The sequence below is a fragment of the Salvelinus sp. IW2-2015 genome, linkage group LG19 (assembly GCF_002910315.2).
Source record: "Salvelinus sp. IW2-2015 linkage group LG19, ASM291031v2, whole genome shotgun sequence".
NCBI lineage: Eukaryota > Metazoa > Chordata > Actinopteri > Salmoniformes > Salmonidae > Salvelinus > Salvelinus sp. IW2-2015.
In genome coordinates this window covers 27,328,941-27,351,047 of record NC_036859.1, presented here as the reverse complement: position 1 = coordinate 27,351,047, position 22,107 = coordinate 27,328,941, and the positions used below count along the sequence as shown (strand labels likewise).

General features: G+C 46.8%; 2 protein-coding genes across 2 annotated transcripts in view; both read right to left on the bottom strand.

The window, feature by feature from the left end:
- Positions 1 to 1,768: 1,768 nt before the first annotated feature.
- On the bottom strand, positions 1,769 to 2,526 carry LOC139029323 (uncharacterized). Its single transcript, XM_070449033.1, has 2 exons — positions 2,302 to 2,526; positions 1,769 to 2,221 (listed from the first exon to the last, which is right to left on the bottom strand). Exons 1-2 carry the CDS (start codon positions 2,524 to 2,526, stop codon positions 1,769 to 1,771), a joined length of 678 nt encoding a protein of 225 aa, XP_070305134.1.
- Positions 2,527 to 3,585: 1,059 nt separating this feature from the next.
- LOC111979146 (chloride channel protein 2-like) overlaps positions 3,586 to 22,107 on the bottom strand; it is a 107,106-nt gene continuing 88,584 nt past the window's right edge. Inside the window, exons 17-25 of the mRNA XM_070448941.1 lie at positions 15,612 to 15,815; positions 15,332 to 15,465; positions 14,754 to 14,998; positions 13,373 to 13,585; positions 13,153 to 13,218; positions 9,219 to 9,257; positions 8,730 to 8,834; positions 7,113 to 7,199; positions 3,586 to 6,632 (exon numbers count right to left, since the gene is read on the bottom strand). Coding sequence (XP_070305042.1) covers positions 6,105 to 6,632; positions 7,113 to 7,199; positions 8,730 to 8,834; positions 9,219 to 9,257; positions 13,153 to 13,218; positions 13,373 to 13,585; positions 14,754 to 14,998; positions 15,332 to 15,465; positions 15,612 to 15,815 — 1,621 coding nt within the window. The 3' untranslated portion in view covers positions 3,586 to 6,104. The remainder of the gene's footprint in view (positions 6,633 to 7,112; positions 7,200 to 8,729; positions 8,835 to 9,218; positions 9,258 to 13,152; positions 13,219 to 13,372; positions 13,586 to 14,753; positions 14,999 to 15,331; positions 15,466 to 15,611; positions 15,816 to 22,107) is intronic.

The following is a 22,107-nucleotide window of genomic DNA, read 5'->3' as shown; positions in this document are numbered from 1 at the left end:
GGGGGGCGAAGGCGAGAGGAAGGGGGGGGTGAAAGCGAGAGGGTGAAGGGAGGGAGGCGACGGCGAGAGGAGGGTGAGGGAAGGGGGGTGGCGAGAGGAGGGTGAGGGAAGGGGGGGTGGCGAGAGGAGGGTGAGGGGGGTGGCGAGAGGAGGGTGAGGGGGTGGCGAGAGGAGGGTGAGGGGGTGGCGAGAGGAGGGTAAGGGAGGCGACGGCAAGAGGAGGGTAAGGGAGGCAACGGCGAGAGGGATGAGGGAAGGGAAGGGAAGGGGGGGGGGGCGAAGGCGAGAGGAAGGGGGGGTGAAGCGAGAGGGTGAGGGAAGTGGGGGTGGCGATGGCGAGAGGAGGGTAAGGGAGGGGGCGAGAGAGGGTAAGGGAGGGGGCGAGAGGAGGGTAAGGGAGGGGGCGAGAGGGAAGGGGGCGACGGCGAGAGAGGGTGAGGGAAAGGGGGGTGGCGACGGCGAGAGAGGGTGAGGGAAAGGGGGACGACGGCGAGAGGAGGGTGAGGGAAAGGGGGTGGCGACGGCGAGAGGAGGGTAAGGGAAGGGGGGTGGCGACGGCGAGAGGAGGGTGAGGGAAAGGGGGGTGGCGATGGCGAGAGGAGGGAAAGGGCGGTGGCGATGGCGAGAGGAGGGTAAGGGAGGGGGCGAGAGGGGGGGGGAGGGGCGAGAGGGAAGGGGGGAGGGGGCGAGAGGGAAGGGGGGGGGAGGGGGCGAGAGGGAAGGGGGGGGGCGACGGCGAGAGGAGGGTGAGGGAAGGGGGGGTGAAAGTGAGGGAAGGGTGGGCAACGGCGAGAGGAGGGTAGGGGAGGGGGGGGCGACGGCGAGAGGAGGGTAAGGGAGGGGGGGCGACGGCGAGAGGAGGGTAAGGGAGGGGGGGCGACGGCGAGAGGAGGGTAAGGGAAGGGGGTGGCGATGGCGAGGAGGAGGGTGAGGGGAGACGACGGCGAGAGGAGGGTGAGGGAAAGGGGGGTGGCGATGGCGAGAGGAGGGAAAGGGCGGTGGCGATGGCGAGAGGAGGGTAAGGGAGGGGGGCGAGAGGGAGGGAGGGGGGGCAACGGCGAGAGGAGGGTAAGGCAAAGGGGGGTGGCGCGATGGCGAGAGTAGGGTGAGGGAGGCGAGGGTGAGGGAAAAGGGGGGTGGCGAGGGTGAGGGAAAGGGGGTGGCGATGGCGAGAGGAGGGTGAGGGAGGCGACGGCGAGAGGAGGGTAAGGGAGGGGGGGGCGACGGGCGAGGGTAAGCGGAGGGGGGGCGACGGCGGAGGAGGGTGAGGGAAGGGGGGGGCGACAGGCGAGAGGAGGGTGAGGGAAGGGGGGTGGCGACGGCGAGAGGAGGGTAAGGGAAGGGGGGTGGCGACGGCGAGAGGAGGGTGAGGGAAGGGTGGGCGAGGCGAGAGGAAGGGAAAGGGCGGTGGCGATGGCGAGAGGAAGGGTAAAGGGGGAAAGGGGGCGAGAGGGAAGGGGGGGAAGGGGGCGAGGAGGGAAGGGGGGGGGGGGAGGAGAGGAGGGGAGAGGCGACAGAGGGGGAGGGGGGGGCGGGCGGAGGGAGGGCGGGAGGGGGCGACGGCGAGAGGATGGGTGAGGGAAGGGGGGGTGAAAGTGAGGAAGGGTGGGGCAACGCGAGAGGAGGGTAAGGGGAGGGGGGGCGACGCGCGCGAGAGGAGGGTAAGGGAGGGCGCGGGCGACGGCGAGAGGAGGGTAAGGGAAGCGGCGGCGGGAGGTAGCCGGTGGCGAGGCCGAGAGGAGGGTTGAGGGAGACGACTTAGGCCTGCCTAGAGGCAGGGTGGGGAGTCGGGAACGGGGGTTGGGATGGCGAGGAGGAGGGAAAGGCGGTGCGGATGGCGAGAGGAGGGTAAGGAGGGGGCGGGAGGACGGTGCACAGTGGTCGGATCCAACGCAGTAAGACGGGGTAAGGGAAAGGGGGGGTGGCGAATGGGCAGAGTCAGGGTGAGGGAGGCGAGGGTGAGGGAAAGGGGAGGGCGCAGGGTGAGGATGGAAGGGGTGGCGGATGGCGAGAGGAGGGTGAAGGGAGGCGAACGCGCCGAGAGGAGGGTAAGTTGGAGGGGGCGCCGGCAGGGGCCGTAAGGCGAGGGGGCGACGGAGGGGTAAGGGAGGGGGGCGACGGCGAGAGGAGGTAAGGCGAAAGGGGAGCGAGGCGAGAGGAGGGCGTGAGGCGAGGAGAAGGGGTCGGTGGCGAGATGGCGAGAGGAGGTAAAGGGAGGGGGCTGGGCGGAGGAGGGTGAGGAAGTGGCGGGGGGACCGCGCCAGATATGGAGGGGGGGCCTTATCCTTAACTTAGGCGCACGGCTGAGCTCCTAGACAGTCGGCGGGACGGAGGGGGGGACGGGAAGGGTGAGGGAAGGGGGGGCGACGGCGAGAGGAGGGTGAGGGAAGGCGGGGCGGGCGACGGCGAAGAGTGGTGTCCGCTACGCGAGTGAGAGGTGGGAGGAGGCGACCGAGGGTTGGGCCGACAGGGGGCCTGACTGGCGAAGCAGGAGGGAGCCGAAGGGCGGGGCGAGGCGATACCCATGGACAGCCCCCTTGACGGCACAGGAGAAGGTAACGGGAGGGGGGCGACGGCGAAGAGGAGGGTAAGGGAGGGGGGGCGGCGGCCGAGAAGGAGGGAAGGGAGGGGTTGGGCGACGGCGAGAGGAGGGTGAGGGAAGGGGGGGGGCGGGGCGACGGCGAGAGGAGGGTTTAAGGTAGGGGGCGGCACGGCGAGAGGGGGGTGAGGGAAGGTGGGGGGGGCGACGGGCGAGAGGAGGGTAAGGAGAGCGGGATGGGCCCGAGAGGGGCGAGAGGCAAAGGGTGGTGGGTAAGGGAAGAGGGGGCGAGCGGCGGAGAGGGGCACGGCGAGAGGAGGGGAAGGGCAGGGGCGGCGACGGCGAGAGGAGGGGAAGGCGGAGCGATGGCGAGGGAGGGGAAGCAGGGGGGGCGACACAGGCGAGAGACTCCTGCTATTCAACCTTTCACTCGAAGAGGATAGGAGTGTGTTTCAGGGTAGAGAGTGGCACTCCTGCCAGAGAAGATTCTTCTCCGACAGAGGCTCGTCAGGCGTGGCTTCGTTCCATTAAGAAGATGGAAGGAAGAGGGAGAGCATTTAAATGTGATGTTTCATCTTGTATAGTCTGTCAACTCTTAGAAACACTACCTTCAGAAGTTATTCACACCCCTTGACTTATTCCACATTTTGTTGTGTTACAGCCTGAATTTAAAGTAGATTAAATAGAGATTTTGTGTCACTGGCCTACACACATTGACATTATGGGGTAAAGTGGAATTATATTTCTAAATTAATTAAAAATGAAAAGCTGAAATGTCTTGAGTCAAGTATTCAACTGCTTTATGGCAAGGAGTAAAAATCTACTAAAGTCACAAGTTACATGGACTCTGTGTGCAATAAGTGTTTAACATGCTTTGAATGACCACCTCRTCTCTGTACCCCACGCATAAAATTAATTGTAAGGTCCCTCAGTCGAGCAGTGAATTTCAAAAGCAGATTCAACCACAAAGACCAAAGAGGTTTTCCAATGCCTCACAAAGAAGGGCCACTATTGGTAGATGGGTAAAAAAAAGCAGACATTGAATATCCCTTTGAGCATGGGGAAGTTTTTAATTACACTTTGGATGGTGTACAATACACCCAGTCACTACAAAGATACATGTGTTCTTAACTCCGTTGCCGGAGAGGAAGGAAAGCGCTCAGGGATTCTACCATGAGGCCAATGGTAACTTTAAAACAGTTAGAGTTGAATGGCTGTGATAGGAGAAAACTGAGGATGGATCAACAATATTGTAGATCCATCCTCAAATATTCCAAAACATCCTGTTTGTAATAAGGCACTAAAGTAAAACTGCGGCAAAGAAATTAACTTTGTCCTGAATACAAATACACATTACTGAGTATTTTCAAGCATGGTTGTGGCTGCCTCATGTTAAGGGTATGCTTGTCATCAGCAAGGACTAGGGAGTTTTTTTTAGGATAAAAAGAAACAGAATAGAGCTAAGCACAGGCAAAATCCTAGAGGAAAACCTGGTTGTCTGATTTCCAACACTGGGAGACATTCACCTTTCAGCAGGACAATAACATAAAGCCAAATATACACTGGAATTGAATGTTCCTGAGAAAATCCATGTTAAGACTTAAAAATGGCTGCCCTAGCAATGATCAACAACCAACTTGACAGAGCTTGAAGTATTTAAAATAATTGTGGCAAATATTGTACAATCCAGGTGTGCAAAGCTATTAGAAATGTACCCAAAGAGATTCACAGCTGTAATCAATGCCAAAGGTGATTCTAGCATGTATTGACTCAGGGGTGTGAATACTTATATAAAGGAGAGATTTCAGTATTTCATTTTCAATAAATTTGCAATTATGGTGTATTTTGTGTAGATGGGTGAGGAAAAAAATCTATTTTGAACATTCTGTAGACACTAATTTAGAGGATGTCTGGCCTTTACTTATCATCCTTCCTTCCCTTTGTCTCAGCTCTCGTCTCCCTGCACTTTTCCTCTTCGTTTTCTCTCAATCCTTGCTAATGTTACTATGTATTTGAGTTAACTGGATTACTGAGAAGTGTTATTTCATTGGTTCTCTATGGATTGTTAGTGTTGGACCATGCTGTGAAGTTTTGATCATTTCCCCCCCATCTCTGATAGGAGACAAGGGGAAATTGACCAACACAAGCACACAGAACAGAGTTACATCTCAAAGTTTTGTTGAAATTTAATCCATCACTGATGTACAAAAAACAACAATGGCTGTTAATCTCAAATGCATATTCTCCTATGCTCAAGAGTGTGCGTAGATTTGTCATAATCTATTTTCATATGTACAACGCATATACAGGCCGGTGCAATATAAAGAGAGAAACGTCGGACTTATTGCTTAACTAGATGCTCTGTTAATTAGCTTATTACACTCTACATTAGCTTATTACACTCTACATTAAACTCCTTTTACATGGCGAGCACTACTTCACATTCTATCTGCATACAAAAGACAAATTATTGCACAACTGATTTTTCTTTAAGACGAAAATGAACCAAAGTTGTGATAGCATAGTTTTACAATATATTATGGCTCAACTGTTGAAGTTATTAATGATTTAACATCCGTCTTGAATGAACCCATTTTATGAGACAGTGGAGAACAGTCACACACACAGTTTAATTATTCAACCAAGGCTTTTATTGCTCATCTGCGGACTTGGAGAGTTATGACTGTGCTTCTAAGTTGGTAGTACATATTTCTAAAATGGTTTTGAGGCCAGGCAGACTGTATAAATCATTTTTAGTGTGTGTGCGCTATGTCTTAGGAATATTATTTTGTATGTTGGTGAACAAATATGTATTACTATGTGAGTGTGTGCGTGCTTAACTTCGATGTATTCTGAGTTTCACTGTTGTCTCTCCACATAACCAAAGTTTCCTGTCAATAACACTAAAATCATTCCAGAGACATGTTGTACAGTAGGAACGATGTTGTGTGAAAAATCATTACCTATCGCTAGGAACGTAATGATACAAAATGTACTGTTACAAGACACTAACATCTTTCCTACTACCTTAACGTCAGACAAGGCTACATGTACTTTGAGTTAAATGCATGTTAATTACAATGTGCTTCACAAATGTTCTTAACCCTGTGGTGGTGGCATTTTCTCAGCTGCCTTAAGGTAGTTACTTATAATTTTGTCTTAAATATCCTTGTCCTCACCTCGTATGAATGTAAATACAGCACATAGATTGTATAGGCTATTTAATCCAAAGTGGGACCCTCCTCTATCTGGTCATGTTGTTCCTTCTGATCTCTCTGTCATTTGGGGGAAAGTAGTGTCAGCACCAGATGGGTGCATGGGCAATCCTAAACCCCCTAGAAATAGCATTTGACCTTGTGGGGACTAACAAAATGTCCCCAGTTGGTCATATTTTCGTTCGTTTACTATTGTTGTGGGGACTTCTGGTCTCCACAAGAATAGTTAAACACGTCCACAAACACACACCAATACATCGTGGACACAGACATCCAGCTTGGAGATTGAGGTGAAAATGACCTGTAATGTTGTAGAAACCTCAACAAACCATGAATCATCTAATTGTCTGTCATTCCGATTGGTCCTCAGTGCGGGTGGGACTTCGCTCACACTGCAGTTCTGATTGGTCCATTTGCTGTATGTTCTCGGGCGGGGTTCCATGTTCCTTCGCCGGCTCCGATTGATAAGTCTCAGGGAGGTGGGGGGGGTCAAAATCACAGGCCAGCTCTGATTCGTCAGTGTGGGAAGGGCTGCACTCTAAGATAAACTCTTCTGTTTGGTCGTCTGTTAGTGAGAGGCTTTCCTGAAGAACCAATTCCGATGGCAGGTGCGTATTGTCAGCTTGGCTGGTTTCAAACTCCAAATCTGATTGGTCCTGTGTGAAGTGGACAGGACTCTCCTGATATATATCGTCCAATTGGTCAGGCGGGGTGGGTTCCCGTGGTAATGAGAGTTCTCTGTGGCGGTTCCAAAGCTTGTGTAGCTCTGTCACCTCCGAAACGCTGGTGGTGTTGTTGCCGCTGTCACGGAAACTGGCCAGTGGGGGGCGAACTTTCACTCCTGTCACGGTCACTGAGCCTTCTATGGCCTTACGAAGCTAGACATTGGACAGAGAGAGGAGAGGTAGAGATTGAGGAATAAAATAAGGAGCAAGGATGACAAAAGATGGGGGAGAGGATGGAAAGAAGAGTGGAGAGAGAGAGGATGGAACATTATGGAGTAAACAATGTGGTGATTCATATGACACTTTTGATTAGATCTCCAAATGTACAGGATTGTTGCCAAGGCAACCTTAATCTGCAGCAATTTCTGTAACGAGCAAATTGATTAGCCTGAGGTTACTGGTGATTCATGAAGCGCAATATTGTCCTTAAAACTGATCTAAAGTGATGACAATATTCAAACACAATCACAGCCAAAGTAAACAGGAAGGTTTCCTGTGATGTGCTTGTCGGGATTTTAAGATGAACTGCCCTCAATCACTCATAGCATGATGACAACAGTGTTGAAAATAGAAACTAATCAAACTACATGATATCACAGTGACATCAGAGTTCTAGTGCACAGGAACACCCACCTCCCTGAGGGAGACGACTCCCACCAATCGTCCAATACTGGTCACATAGGCATGGTCCAGCCCCAGCAGAGAGAATATGGTGTGAGTCTGAAGAATGAGAGAGAGCGAGAGACAGCGAGGGTAGAGCAGATCAGAAGGAACAACATGACCAGATAGAGGGATAAAACAAAGGAGAGAGAGGGAAGAGAAAGGAGGGTCCCACTTTAGATTAAATGGCCTATAAAATCTAAGTGCTGTATTTACACTGCCATTCAAAAGTTTGGGGTCACTTAGAAATGTCCTTGTTTTTGAAAGAAAAGCACATTTTTTGTTCATTACAATAATATCAAATTTATCAGAAATAAAGTGTAGACATTGTTAATATTGTAAATGATTATTGTAGCTAGAAAAGGCTGATTTTTTATATCTGCATAGGTGTACAGAGGCCCATTGTCAGCAACCATCACTTCTGTGTTCCAATGGCACATTGTGTTAGCTAATCCAAGTTTAGTGAAGTGAGGAGGCGACTCCGGGATGCTGGCCTTCTAGGCAGAGTTGCAAAGAAAAGGCCATATCTCTGGCCAATAAAAATAAAATATTAAGATGGGCAAAATAACACAGACACTGGACAGAGGAACTCTGCCTAGAAGGCCAGCATCCCGAAGTTGCCTCTTCGCTGTTGACGTTGAGACTGGTGTTTTGCAGGTACTATTTAATGAAGCTGCCAGTTGAGGACTTGTGAGGCGTCTGTTTCTCAAACTAGACACTCTAATGTACTTGCACAGTTGTGCACCGGGGCCTCCCACTCCTCTTTCTATTCTGGTTAGAGCCAGTTTGCGCTGTTCTGTGAAGGGAGTAGTACACAGCGTTGTATGAGATCTTCAGTTTATTGGCAATTTCTCGCATGGAATAGCCTTCATTTCTCAGAACAAGAATAAACTGATGAGTTTCAGAAGAAAGGTCTTTGTTTCTGGCGATTTTGAGCCTGTAATCGAACCCACAAGTGCTGATGCTCCAGATACTCAGCTAGTCTAAAGAAGGACAGTTTTATTGCTTCCTTAACTGTTGTTCTGATTTTCAGCTGTGCTAACATAATTGCAAAAGGGTTTTCTAATGATCAATTAGCCTTTTAAAATGATCAACTTGGATTAGCTAACACAACGTGCCATTGGAACAAAGAAAATGGCTTTTCTTTCAAAAACAAGGACATTTCCAAGTGACCCCACATTTCTGAACGGTAGTGTACATGGTAGCAACATTCATATGGGGGTATGGAGAGAACGAGAGAGAGAGTAGGAGAAAGAGCAATAGATGACATCCATTAAAATGTCAATGAGAACAAATTGACTACTCAAAAAATCTCAGTCTAGTGCAGAGCCTTCTATTTGTAATGGAAGGCTCTGGTCTAGTGGAGCTGCGTGCCATCACATTTCTGTCACCAACCCCGTCAATTTACAATTTACTTGTTGCCTGGTATTAGATTTGAGTCATTTAGCAGACACTCTTATCCAGTGGATTCAATGACACTTAAGCATTATAAACTAAAGCGTTCCTCCAAAAATAACGGATGACAGCTAGGTTGGTTGTGCAGATTGATAAGGGACAGGTTGATTGACAGCTGAACTGAAGATGACACACCTTATGCAGAGACGTCTGCTCCACCAGCTGAAAAGGGGCTGGGTCAATCTTGCAGTTGTTGAAATCCACTGGCTCGTCCAACTGTTGCTCCTCCCACTCCGCTATCTGTGGTAGGGGATTCAGAACTCTCAACCAATGAGTGGGTTAGATTAACTTCGCCGGGCGCCCGTGTTGGAATGTTTTGCACTGGCTGAAAGTTAATTACATTCAATTTGGAACCGGGTTGCCTGCCGGGCGTGAGCCATTGTGCCGCGCTCTGTCCGACAGTGAAGTCGGCTCAAGACAAAARTGATGTAATAAAACATGTGTAGTAATTAGGAGGATTCTGTGTTTTCCCATGCTAAAGGGATTGCTTTGGATAGAAGATGCTTTATCTGCCTTCCCAACAAAATCCCTCAATGATGACCATCTAAAAACTCATACAACCAATCACTGCATTTTTATGTTATTGACTGACATGACAGTTAATCAACTAGTGTTCAGTCTTACTTCGTTTGTGGTCATGTCATCCTCGACTTCAGGAGACTCCTGAAAACAAAGAGAGACAGTGGTTACACCCCATAGAGACATATAGAGGACTCTACTGCCCAAAAGCCAGTTTTAGCGTGGGCACCGCCATTGAGTACTTTCACCATGTTTAAGTAGTCAACTGGGTGGGACTTCCAGAAGAATCACATAATTCCATCCAGGTCCTCAGAAGGGATCAGCCAATGAATTATACTTGTGATAAAACATTCCATAACTGCAGGAGGCAGTAAATCGCCAACCTTGGCTTTTTACCTGTTCAAAAAACACACTTGAGGTAGCATTATGCACCCTTTCAGTTTGTTTACCAACGATGTACTGTTTATCTTTTGTTTTATATGTTATGTAAGTGCCTTAATGTGTTTGGACACCAGGAAGAGTAGCTGCTGTCTTGGCAACAGCTAATGGGGATACCTAATAAATACAACAACAAAAAACTAATAGAAGTAGTAGAAGAAAATGGACTACTTCAAAAATAGAGAGCAACAGTAACGGCATCTTTTTGTAGGCACTAACRGAGGCTAACTCTGACATGGCTTGTTGGCCAAAGCCTATGGGGAAATTATTTTATTTTTGTATTATTTTTTAAATAAATGCTGAAAATCAGGTCTGTGGTAAACACAGGCTTAAGAGATCTTATACGTTTTGTTCTATGAGATAATCTTCCCCAGCTAACATCACGTTTTGTGAATTTGCATTTATGTAATCAAGACAAGCACATAAAGGCTTCATAATTCTTAAACGTCATGTTAACTGACTGATATTATCTCATAGAAAAAAGAGGACGGGGCTGCAGTGGAGCAGGTTGAGAGCTTCAAGTTCCTTGGTGTCCACATCAACAACAAACTAACATGGTCCAAGCACACCAAGACAGTTGTGAAGCGGGCACGACAAAACCTATTCCCCCCCCTCAGGAGACTGACAAGATTTGGCATTGGTCCTCAGATCCTCAAAAGGTTCTACAGCTGCACCATCGAGAGCAGCCTGACTGGTTGCATCACTGCCTGGTATGGCAACTGCTCGGCCTCCGACCGCAAGGCACTACAGAGGGTAGTRCGAACGGCCCAGTACATCACTGGTGCCAAGCTTCCTGCTATCCAGGACCTCTATACCRGGCAGTGTCAGAGGAAGTCTCTGAAAATTGTCAAAGACTCCAGCCACCCTAGTCATAGACTGTTCTCTCTGCTACCGCACGGCAAGCRGTACCGGAGCGCCAAGTCTAGGTTCAAGAGGCTTCTTAACAGCTTCTACCCCCAAGCCATAAGACTCCTGAACATCTAGTCAAATGGCTACCCAGACTATTCACATTGCTGCCCCYCCTCCCCTCTCCACACCACTGCCACTCTCTGTTGTCATCTATGCATAGTATCTTTAATTAACTCTACCTACATGTACATACTACCTCAAATAACCGGTGACCCCGCACATTGACTCTGTACTGGCACCCCCCTGTATACAGTTGAAGTCAGAAGTTTACATACACTTATGTTAGAGTCATTAAAACTTCTTTATCAACCACTCCACAAATTTCTTGTTAACAAACTATAGTTCTGGCAAGTCGGTTAGGACATCTACTTTGTGCATGACAAGTAATTTTTCCAACAATTKTTTACAGACAGATTAATTCACTGTATCACAATTCCAGTGGGTCAGAAGTTTACATACACTAAGTTGACTGTGCCTTTAAACAGCTTAGACAATTACAGAAAAGGATGTCATGGCTTTAGAAGCTTCTGATAGGCTAATTGACATAATTTGAGTCAATTGGAGGTGTACCTGTGGATCTATTTCAAGGCCTACCTTCAAACTCAGTGCCTCTTTGCTTGACATCATGGGAAAATCAAAAGATATCAGCCAAGACCTCAGAAAAAATATTGTAGACCCCCACAAGTCTGGTTCATCCTTGGGAGCAATTTTCAAACGCCTGAAGGTACCACGTTCATCTGTACAAACACCATGGGACCACGCAGCCGTCATACCGCTCAGGAAGGAGATGTGTTCGGTCTCCTAGAGATGAACGTCCTTTGGTGTGAAAGTGCAAATCAATCCCAGAACAACAGCRAAGGACCTTGTGAAGATGCTGGAGGAAACAGGTACAAAAGTATCTATATCCACAGTAAAACGAGTCCTACATCGACATAACCCGAAAGGCCRCTCAGCAAGGAAGAAGCCACTGCTCAAAAACTGCCATAAAAAAGCCAGATACATTTTGCAACTGCACATGGGGACAAAGAGCGTACTTTTTGCAGAAATGTCCTCTGGTCTGATGAAACAAAAATAGAACTGTTTGGCTTAATGACCATCGTTATGTTTGGAGGAAAAAGGGGAGGCTTGCAAGCCGAAGAACACCCTCCCACCTGTGAAGCCGGGGGTGGCAGCATCATGTTGTGGGGGTGATTTACTGCAGGAGGGACTGGCGCACTTCACAAAATAGAGGTCATGAGGATGGAAAATTATGTGGATATATTTAAGCAACATCTCAAGACATCAGTCAGGAAGTTAAAGCTTGGTCGCAAATGTCTTCCAAATGGACAGTGACCCCAGCATACTTCCAAAGTTGTGGCAAAATGGCTTAAGGACAACAAAGTCAAAGTATTGGAGTGGCCATCACAAAGCCCTGACCTCAATCATTTAGAAAATTTGTGGGCAGAACTGAAAAGCGTGTGAGAGCAAGGAGGCCTACAAACCTGACTCAGTTACACCAGCTCTGTCAGGAGGAATGGGCCAAAATTCACCCAACTTTATTGTAGGAAGATTGTGGAAGGCTACCGGAAACGTTTGACCCAAGATAAACAATTTAAAGGCAATGCTACCAAATACTAACTGAGTGTATGTAAACTTCTGACCCACTGGGAATGTGATGAAAGAAATAAAAGCTGAAATAAATCATTCCCTCTACTATTATTTCTGACATTTCACATTCTTAAAATAAAGTGGTGATCCTAACTGACCTAAGACAGGGAATATTTACTAGGATTAAATGTCAGGAATTGTCAAAAACTTGAGTTTAAATGTATTTGGCTAAGGTGTATGTAAACTTCCGACTTCAACTGTATATTGTTATTTTTTACTGCTCCTCTTTAATTACTGGTTACTTTTATCTCTTATTCTTATCCGTATTTTTTGAAACTGCACTGTCGGTTAGGGGCTCGTAAGTTAGCATTTCACTAAGGACTACAACTGTTGTATTCAGAGCATGTGACTAATAAAATTTGATAACAAAACGTATAAATTCTCCTAAGCCTGTGTTAACCTCAGGCCTTCTTTTCCGCGTATCATTAATTTCCCCCATAGGAATGGCCAAGACTACAAGCTGGCGAGCTCTATGGAGATGGCTTCAATTGCACTGCCCATGCTCTCACAGACACCACAAATGGGACAGATACAATGTTGCATCCTCTAACTATATCTATGTTACACCAGCATACATACATGTGGAACCGGCACATGCACACACACAAATATACAATATTTCCTTAATTAACATACCACCACTGCATACGAGAATGAAAGACTAACACATAACAAACAACAACACATAACAAACAACAACACTAACACATAACCACATTCAGAAGTTCATGCTTCTTGGCATGAACGTTTTGGCTAAATAATCAGAAGATTCACTAAAATGACTCCGGTTTCAACTCAGGTTCGGTCAACTTTGCCTTCTCTCCCTCGCTTTCTCTCCTTTCCTACACCAATCTCTCCCTTCATTACTCATTCCCTCTCTCTCTGTCTCTCCCTCGCTCTCACTCTCTCAAGTGCTATGAAGCTACAGTATATTTTGGGTTGGTAGAAGTACTCAAAATTATTTGGATCGGTCACTTGCTCAATGCTAGGTCGCTAGACAACGGTTACTTAGCAACTGTCTCTAAGAAGGGTGGCAGAGTCTTACCACCGCCATGGATATCCTGACGCGTTTGGGCCCCCTGCTTTCAGGAGCCTCCAGCTCTGCCAGGCTCTTACAGTCATGGAGGGAAGGAAGGGAGTAGCAAACACATCATTAGCACAATGTTAGGACAACATTAAGATTCTCTGAGGAGAAAGTAGAGGTTGAGGTAGCATATGAGGATACAAGAATAGACACGCACACGCACGCACGCACACACACACACCTCGAGTAGCTCTCTTTCAGGGTCACCACAGGAGAGGGTCTGCTGAGAGCCTGAGAGAGGAGACGGAGTCAGCGTGTCTCTATTAATTGAGAGAGTGTGCATACTGTTGGTTGCCTCTGTGTTGTGAGTAGTAGGGACAGTTTTCATAGCCGACTTGAGTGGCAGCTGAGAGATGGACACAGCTTGGCTGAAGGAGGACTCCTCTGTTGAGATCTAGATAGAGAGACATGATTAGGGCTGTTGTGGTGACTTTATTACCGCCACAGCTACATTCATGAGTCAAGACCACAATCAAATTCCACGTGACCATTGAGTCACGGTAATCGCCTCTTATGCACTCACCCAACTGGCTAATGACCATCAGGTCCTAATGGTCTGGTACTCAGCGCTGTATTGTCCCTCAAACTACTCTGACATCAATGCAAATGCAGTCGTAAATCAAATCAAACACTTATCATCAAATTGTATCATGCTTTTAAAACTCACCTCACTGAAGTACAGTGGGGAGAACAAGTATTTGATACACTGCCGATTTTGCAGGTTTTCCTACTTACAAAGCATGTCTGTAATTTTTATCATAGGTACACTTCAAATGTGAGAGACGGAATCTAAAACAAAAATCCAGAAAATCATATTGTATGATTTTTAAGTAATTAATTTGCATTTTATTGCATGACATAAGTATNATGACATAAGTATTTGATACATCAGAAAAGCAGAACTTAATATTTGGTACAGAAACCTTTGTTTGCAATTACAGAGATCATACGTTTCCTGTAGTTCTTGACCAGGTTTGCACACACTGCAGCAGGGATTTTGGCCCTCTCCTCCATACAGACCTTCTCCAGATCCTTCAGGTTTCGGGGCTGTCGCTGGGCAATACAGACTTTCAGCTCCCTCCAAAGATTTGCTATTGGGTTCAGGTCTGGAGACTGGCTAGGCCACTCCAGTACCTTGAGATGCTTCTTACGGAGCCACTACTTAGTTGCCCTGGCTGTGTGTTTCGGGTCGTTGTCATGTTGGAAGACCCAGCCACGACCCATCTTCAATGCTCTTACTGTTGGCCCCATCCATCCTCCCCTCAATACGGTGCAGTCGTCCTGTTCCCTTGCTTCACGGTTGGGATGGTGTTCTTGGGGTTGTACTCATCCCTCTTCTTCCTCCAAACACGGCGAGTGGAGTTTAGACCAAAAAGCTCTATTTTTGTCTCATCAGACCACATGACCTTCTCCCATTCCTCCTCTGGATCATATTTACTATATTTAACATGTGTAATGAACTTTAAACATAACTTCCCTACCTACCCCCCACCCTCGAGGGTGACAGTGACTTTAAGTCGCAGGCAGTGATACCTCATCACGCGAGCGTGAATCCGACTCACCTCCGCTACACTCACCACGAAGCGGACCCCATGGCGTTCGCTGGTATTGGTGCTGTTGGAATGTGTGTGTGTACAGGGTGGGCTTAGGGGATTGTTCATGTTGGACAGGTGTGTGTCCAGTGTATGTGTGTCATTGTCCTTGGCCTGCCTCCGGAGGTGGTCTAGCCTGCGCGATGGACCCAGCTGGAGGGACAGGAGTGACTGGAGCTGAGAGCGCTCTATAGAACCCAACAGGATCATAGAATCTGGAGGACAGAGAGAAAGAGGGAGAGAGGGAGGGGAGAGAGGGATAGGATGATAAAGAGGGGAAAAGAAAGAGAGGAAAATGGGAGAGAAAATAGCAAAGGATAATAAGGGAGAGAAGACAGAGAAAGAGAAAAGGGGTGCGGGGGATAGGGGAGAAAAAAGAGGAAACAGTAAGGGAGAGTACTAAGCAGAGTACAGAATAGATGGAATAGGACAGAAAGTCAAAAAGCTGGAAGACGTGGGAGAGAAAAAGGGAAGCAGTAGAGAGTGACAATGTGTAATGGAGGAAGGATGCATCTTGAAATTATAGCAGACTATACACACATCCTTACCCGTGGACTCGACCAGGGCCAGTGTTTTGAGCTGTCCAGTCAGCAGGACCTCCTGTACATCTCGATAGGAGGAGGAGAGAGTGATGTAACGCACGTCTCTAACCATGATGTCTTCCACACGGACGTTATACTTCCTGAAGGAGGAGAGGAGGAGAAGAGGGCTGTAGGGTTAGAATGAAATGTCCGGAAGAAAGTTGGAAAAAATAAGAGAACAAAGAATAGATGGAGTATAATATAAAGTGAGGGAGATTGAGACACGAACAGATGGACAGAAACTCACTCGTGGTGCCCCATACCAAGCTCAGGGAGGTAGGGTAGTTTCTTGATCCTGATGATAGAGTCGTATAGCGAGGGCTGGAGGGACTGGGCTACGGCGTTGGCCAGGATCACCGCTATCATCACCGGTCTTAGGGATGTGGTGATCTGACCCGTCAGCTCAACACGATGACGCGTCGACACTGTGTGAGTCACAGCCCCGACAATGCTGCGCACCTGGGAGAGGGATACGAGAAGTTTGGATGATGATGATGACGATGAATATGGATTTTATCGTCTAATGTGGTGGAAAGCAACATTTATCTTTTTGCTTTCCACAGCCTCCCTAGACATCAGTGCCTTCGGAAAGTATTCACTCTTGACATTTTCCACATTTTGTAATGTTACACGCTTATTCTAAAATGTATTAAATAGTTATTTCCCCTCATCAATCTACACACAATACCCATAATGACAAAGCAAAAATAGTTTAGACATTTTTGCACATTTATTACAACAAAAAAAATCTGAAATATCACATTTAAGTAAGTATTCAGACCTTTACTCTTCTTGGTTAAGACGCTACAAGCTTGGCACCCTGTATTTGGGGAGTTCCTCCATTTTTCTCTGCAGATCTCTCAAGCTCTGTCAGGTTGGATGGGAGTGTTGCTGCACAGCTATTTCAGGTCTCTCCAGAGATGTTCGATCGGGTTAAGTCGGGCTCTGACTGGGCCACTCCAGGACATTCAGAGACTTGTCCCAAGCCACTCCTGCGTTATCATGGCTGTGTGCCTAGGTGTCTTTGTCCTGTCTGAGGTCCTGAGCGCTCTGGATCAGGTTTTAATCAAGGATCTTCTGTACTTTGCTCTGTTCATTTTGCCTTGATCCTGACTAGTCTCCCACTCCCTGCCGCTGAAAAACATCTCATAGCGTGATGCTGCCACCAGCATGCTTCACCGCAGGGATGGTGCCAGGTTTTCCTCAGATGTGAAGCTTGGCATTCAGGCCAGAGAGTTCAATCTTGGTTTCATCAGACCAGAGAATCTTGTTTCTCATAGTCTGAGAGTCTTTAGGTGCCTTTTGGCAAACTCCAAGCAGGCTGTCATGTGCCTTTTACTGAGGAGTGGCTTCCGTCTTGCCACTCTAATAAAGGCCTGATTGGTGGAGTGCTGCAGAGATGGTTGTCCTTTTGGAAGTTTCTCCCATCTCCACAGAGGAACTCTGTCAGAGTGACCATCGGGTTTTGGTCACCTCCTTGACCAAGGCCATTCTCCCTGATTGCTCAGTTTGGCCCGAGTGGCCAGCTCTAGGAAGAGCCTTGGTGGTTCCAAACTTCTTCCATTTAAGAAATGTTTGGTACCCCCCCCCCAGATCTGTGCCTCGACGCAATCCTGTGTTTTCAACGGATTAAATAAAAATAAATCCTCAGCAATCTATACACAATACCCATAATGACAAAGCAAAAACATGTTTTTAGACATTTTTGCAAATGTATAAAAACAGAAACAGAAATACCTTATTTACATAAGTATTAAAAACCTCTTGGAAATAGGTGTTAGCTGTTTAAATAGCCTTTTTCACTTTGGGAAAAATCGTGCCCAAATTAAACGGCCTCGTACTCTGTTCTAGATCATACAATATGCATATTATTATTACTATTGGATAGAAAACACTCTGAAGTTTCTAAAACTGTTTGAATTATATCTGTGAGTAAAACAGAACTCATTTGGCAGCAAACTTCTAAACAGGAAGTGAAAATTCTGAAAATGGGGCTCTGTGTCAGGGCTTGCCTGTTCAATTGCCTTATTTTTATGGATCTGTATGCACTTCATACGCCTTCCACTAGATGTCAACAGGCAGTAGAATGTTGAATGGGGTGTCTAGCTTGATGTGAGACCGAATGAGAGCTTTTGGAGTGACAGGTCCGCCCTATTGGCAGTATTCAGCTGCGCACCAGGGAACACGACATTGTCTTCTGAATGCGTTAGGTATACACGACCAAATGCTCCGTCTCGGACTTTATTGGATACATATGAGAAAACATCATAAAGATGGATTTTCAACCGAGTTTGACCAGTTTATTCGACGTTTATTGTGACTTTTGGAATTTTTCGTTCCATGCGCCAAGAGTTGATGGACACGTGTGCGCCACAATGCTAGCCAAAGTTGCTAATTCGACAGAAGAAATGGACATTCTAAAACAAACATCGATTTATTGTGGAAATAGGACACCTTGCACTACATTCTGATGGAAGATCATCATTTATGATGTTATTTTGTTTTTTGTGGTATATGTTGGCTCAAACATGGCGGAGAATTGCTGGGCGCTGTCTCACAATATTGCATGCTGTACTTTGCACTAAAGTTATTTTTTTAAATCTAACACAGCGGTTGCATTAAGAACCAGTGTATCTTTCATTTGCTGTACAACATGTATTTTTTTGTAAAGTTTATGGTGAGTTTTTTGGTTAGATTACGTGACTGTCAAAATTTCTCCGGACAATTTGGTGCATTATGGCGCCGTATTCACAATGTAAAACCAGGATTTGTAGCTATAAATATGCACATTTTGCACAAAACATAAATGTATTGTATAACATGATGTTATAAGACTGTCATCTGATGAATTTTATCTCTATTTGTGGGTTTTGTGAAAGCTACCTTTGGCGTGGAAACATGGCGTTGTGTGTTTGGCTATTGTGGTGAGCTAACAAATATATATTGTGTTTTCGCTGTAAAACATTTTAAAAATCGGAAATGTTGGCTGGATTCACAAGATGTTTATCTTTCATTTGCTGTATTGGACTTGTGATTTCATGAAATTAATATTATATGATATCCCTGTGGCGCTAGGCTAGGCTATGCTAGTCAGCTTTTTTGATGAGGATGATCCCGGATCCGGGATGGGGGGTCCGTAGAGGTTTAAGACCCTTTGCGATGAGATTTGAAATTGAGCTCAGGTGCATCCTTTTCCCATTTTCTTTTTAAAATTGTTTTATTTAACCAGGTAGGCCAGTTGAGAACAAGTTCTCATTTACAACTGCGACCTGGCCAAGATAAAGCAAAGCAGTGCTACAAAAACAACACAGAGTTACACATAAAAGTGTAAAAAATAACTAGGAAAACACATTCAACGGGGCTATTTACTTGAGGAATCTTTTTGACTAACATCATTAGCAATTGGAAGGAATGTCTCAACTGCTAAAGAATGTCAACTTCACTTCACAAGAAAAATAGAAAAATCTATGTACAGAGTGTGCAAATGTAGAAGAGTAGGGAGGTAGGCAATAAATAAGCCATAGTGGCTTATTTATAGTGGGATGAGGTAGTTGGGAATGCTATTTATAGATTGGCTGTGTACAGGTACAATGATCGGTAAGCTGCTCTGACAGCTGATGCTTAAAGTTAGAGAGTGAGATATAAGACTCCAGCTTCAGAGATTTTTGCAATTCGTTCCAGTCATTGGCAGCAGAGAACTGTAAGGAAAGGCAGCCAAAGGAAGTGTTGGCTTTGGGGATGACCAGTGCAATATACCTGCTGGAGAGCGTGCTACGGGTGGGTGTTGCTATGGTGACCAGTGAGCTGAGATAAGGCGAGGCTTTACCTAGCAAAGACTTATAGATGACCTGGAGCCAGTGGGTTGGTGACGGATATGTAGTGAGGGCCAGCCAACGAGAGCATTCAGGTCGCAGTGGTGGGTAGTACTGCATATGGGGCTTTGGTGATAAAACGGATGGCACTGTGATAGACTACATCCAGTTTGCTGAGTAGAGTGTTGGAGGCTATTTTGTAAATGACATTGCCGAAGTCAAGGATCGGTAGGATAGTCAGTTTTACGAGGGTTTATTTGGCAGCATGAGTGAAGGAGGTTTTGTTTTGCGAAATAGGAAGCCGATTCTACATTGAATTTGGGATTGGAGATGCTTAATGTGAGTCTGAAAGGAGAGTTCACAGTCTAACCAGACACCTAGGTATTTGTAGTTGTCCACATATTATAGGTCAGAACCATCCAGAGTAGTGATGCAAGTCGAGCGGGAGGGTGCGGGCAGCAATCGGTTGAAGAGCATGCACTTAGTTTTACTAGCATTTAAAAGAAGTTGGAGGCCACGGAAGGAGTGTTGTATGGCGTTGAAGCTCGTTTTGAGGTTTGTTAGCCCCATTGTCCAAAGAAGGGCCAGATGTATACAGAATGGTGTCGTCTGCGTAGAGGTGGATCAGAGAATCACCAGCAGCAAGAGCGACATCATTGATATATACAGAGAAGAGAGTCGGCCCGAGAATTGAACCCTGTGGCACCCCCATAGAGACTGCCAGAGGTCCGGACAACAGGCCCTCCGATTTGACACACTGAACTCTATCTGAGAAGTAGTTGGTGAACCAGGCGAGGCAGTCATTTGAGTCTTTGAGTCTGCCGATAAGTATGCGGTGATTGACAGAGTCGAAAGCCTTGGCCAGGTCGATGAAGACAGCTGCACAGTACTGTCTTTTATCGATGGCCATTATGATATTGTTTCGAACCTTGAGCGTGGCTAAGGTGCACCCATGACCAGCTCTGAAACCRGATTGCATAGTGGAGAAGGTACGGTGGGATTCGAAATGGTCAGTGATGTGTTTATTAACTTGGCTTCAGAAGATTTTAGAAAGGCAGGGCAGAATGGATTTAGGTCTATAACAGTTTGGGTCTAGAGTGTCACCCCCTTTGAAGAGGGGGATGACCGCGGCAGCTTTCCAATCTTTGGGGATCTCAGACGATATGAAAGAGAGGTTGAATAGGCTAGTAATAGGGGTTGCAACAATTTCGGCGGATAATTTTAGAAAGAGAGGGTCCAGATTGTCTAGCCCAGCTGATTTGTAGGGATCCAGATTTTGCAGGTCTTTCAGAACATCACCTGTCTGGATTTGGGTGAAGGAGAAGCGGGGGGGAGGGGTGGGCAAGTTGCTGCAGGGGGTACTGAGATGTTGGCCGGGGTATGGGGTAGCCAGGTAGAAAGCATGGCCAGCCGTGGAAAAATATTTATTGAAATTATCGATTATCGTAGATTTATCGGTGGTAACAGTGTTTCCTATCCTCAGTGCAGTGGGCAGCTGGGAGGAGGTGCTCTTGTTCTCCATGGACTTTACAGTGTCCCAAAACTTTTTGGAATTAGTGCTACAGGAAGCTAATTTCTGTTTGAAAAAGCTAGCCTTAGCTTTCCTAACTCACTGAGTATATTGGCTCCTGACTTCCCTGAAAAGTTGTATATAGTGGAGGCTATTCGCGGGGGCTATTCGATGCGAACACCACAGGATGTGCTGGTCAAGGGCAGTCAAGTCTGGGGTGAACCAAGGGCTATATCTGTTCTTAGTTGATTCTTTTTTGAATGGGGCATGCTTATTTAAGATGGAGAGGAAAGCACTTTTGAAGAGCAACCAGGCATCCTCTACCGACGGGATGAGTTCAATATCCTTCCACGATACCCGAGCCAGGACGATTAGAAAGGCCTGCTCGCTGAAGTGTTTACAGTGATGAGGGATGGTCGTTTGACCGCGGACCCATTACGCACGCAGGCAATGAGTCAGTAATCGCTGAGATCCTGGTTGAAGACAGCAGAGGTGTATTTAGAGGGCAAGTTGGTCAGGATGATATCTAAGAGGGTGCCCATGGTTACGGATTTAGGGTTGTACCTGGTAGGTTCCTTGATAATTTGTGTGAGATTGAGGGCATCTAGCTGAGATTGTAGGACTGCCGGGGTGTTAAGCATGTCCCAGTTTAGGTCACCTAACAATATGAACTTTGAAGATAGATGGGGGGGATCAATTCACATATGGTGTCCAGGGCACAGCTGGGGGCTGAAGGGGGTCTATAACAAGCGGCAATGGTGAGAGACTTGTTTCTGGTAAGATGGATTTTTTAAAGTAGAAGCTCAAATTGTTTTGGCACAGACCTGGATAGTATGACAGAACTCTGCAGGCTCTCTCTAATCCAGGTCTGTGCCAAAACAATTTGAGCTTCTACTTTAAAAAATCCATCTTACCAGAAACAAGTCTCTCACCATTGCCGCTTGTTATAGACCCCCTTCAGCCCCCAGCTGTGCCCTGGACACCATATGTGAATTGATCCCCCATCTATCTTCAAAGTTCATATTGTTAGGTGACCTAAACTGGGACATGCTTAACACCCCGGCAGTCCTACAATCTCAGCTAGATGCCCTCAATCTCACACAAATTATCAAGGAACCTACCAGGTACAACCCTAAATCCGTAACCATGGGCACCCTCTTAGATATCATCCTGACCAACTTGCCCTCTAAATACACCTCTGCTGTCTTCAAACGGATCTCAGCGATTACTGACTCATTGCCTGCGTGCGTAATGGGTCCGCGGTCAAACGACCATCCCTCATCACTGTAAACACTTCAGCGAGCAGGCCTTTCTAATCGTCCTGGCTCGGGTATCGTGGAAGGATATTGAACTCATCCCGTCGGTAGAGGATGCCTGGTTGCTCTTCAAAAGTGCTTTCCTCTCCATCTTAAATAAGCATA

What these genes read in the sequence shown, in the direction of transcription:
- LOC139029323 (XM_070449033.1), bottom strand. Translation starts at nt 2,526, where the DNA reads ATGGGTATCGCCTCGCCCCGCCCTTCGGCTCCCTCCTGCTTCGCCAGT. An exon ending in GACTGTCTAGGAGCTCAGCC is followed by an intron (nt 2,222 to 2,301) that starts GTGCGCCTAAGT and finishes TCCTCCGCCCAG; the next exon opens with CCCCCTCCCTTTACCTCCTC.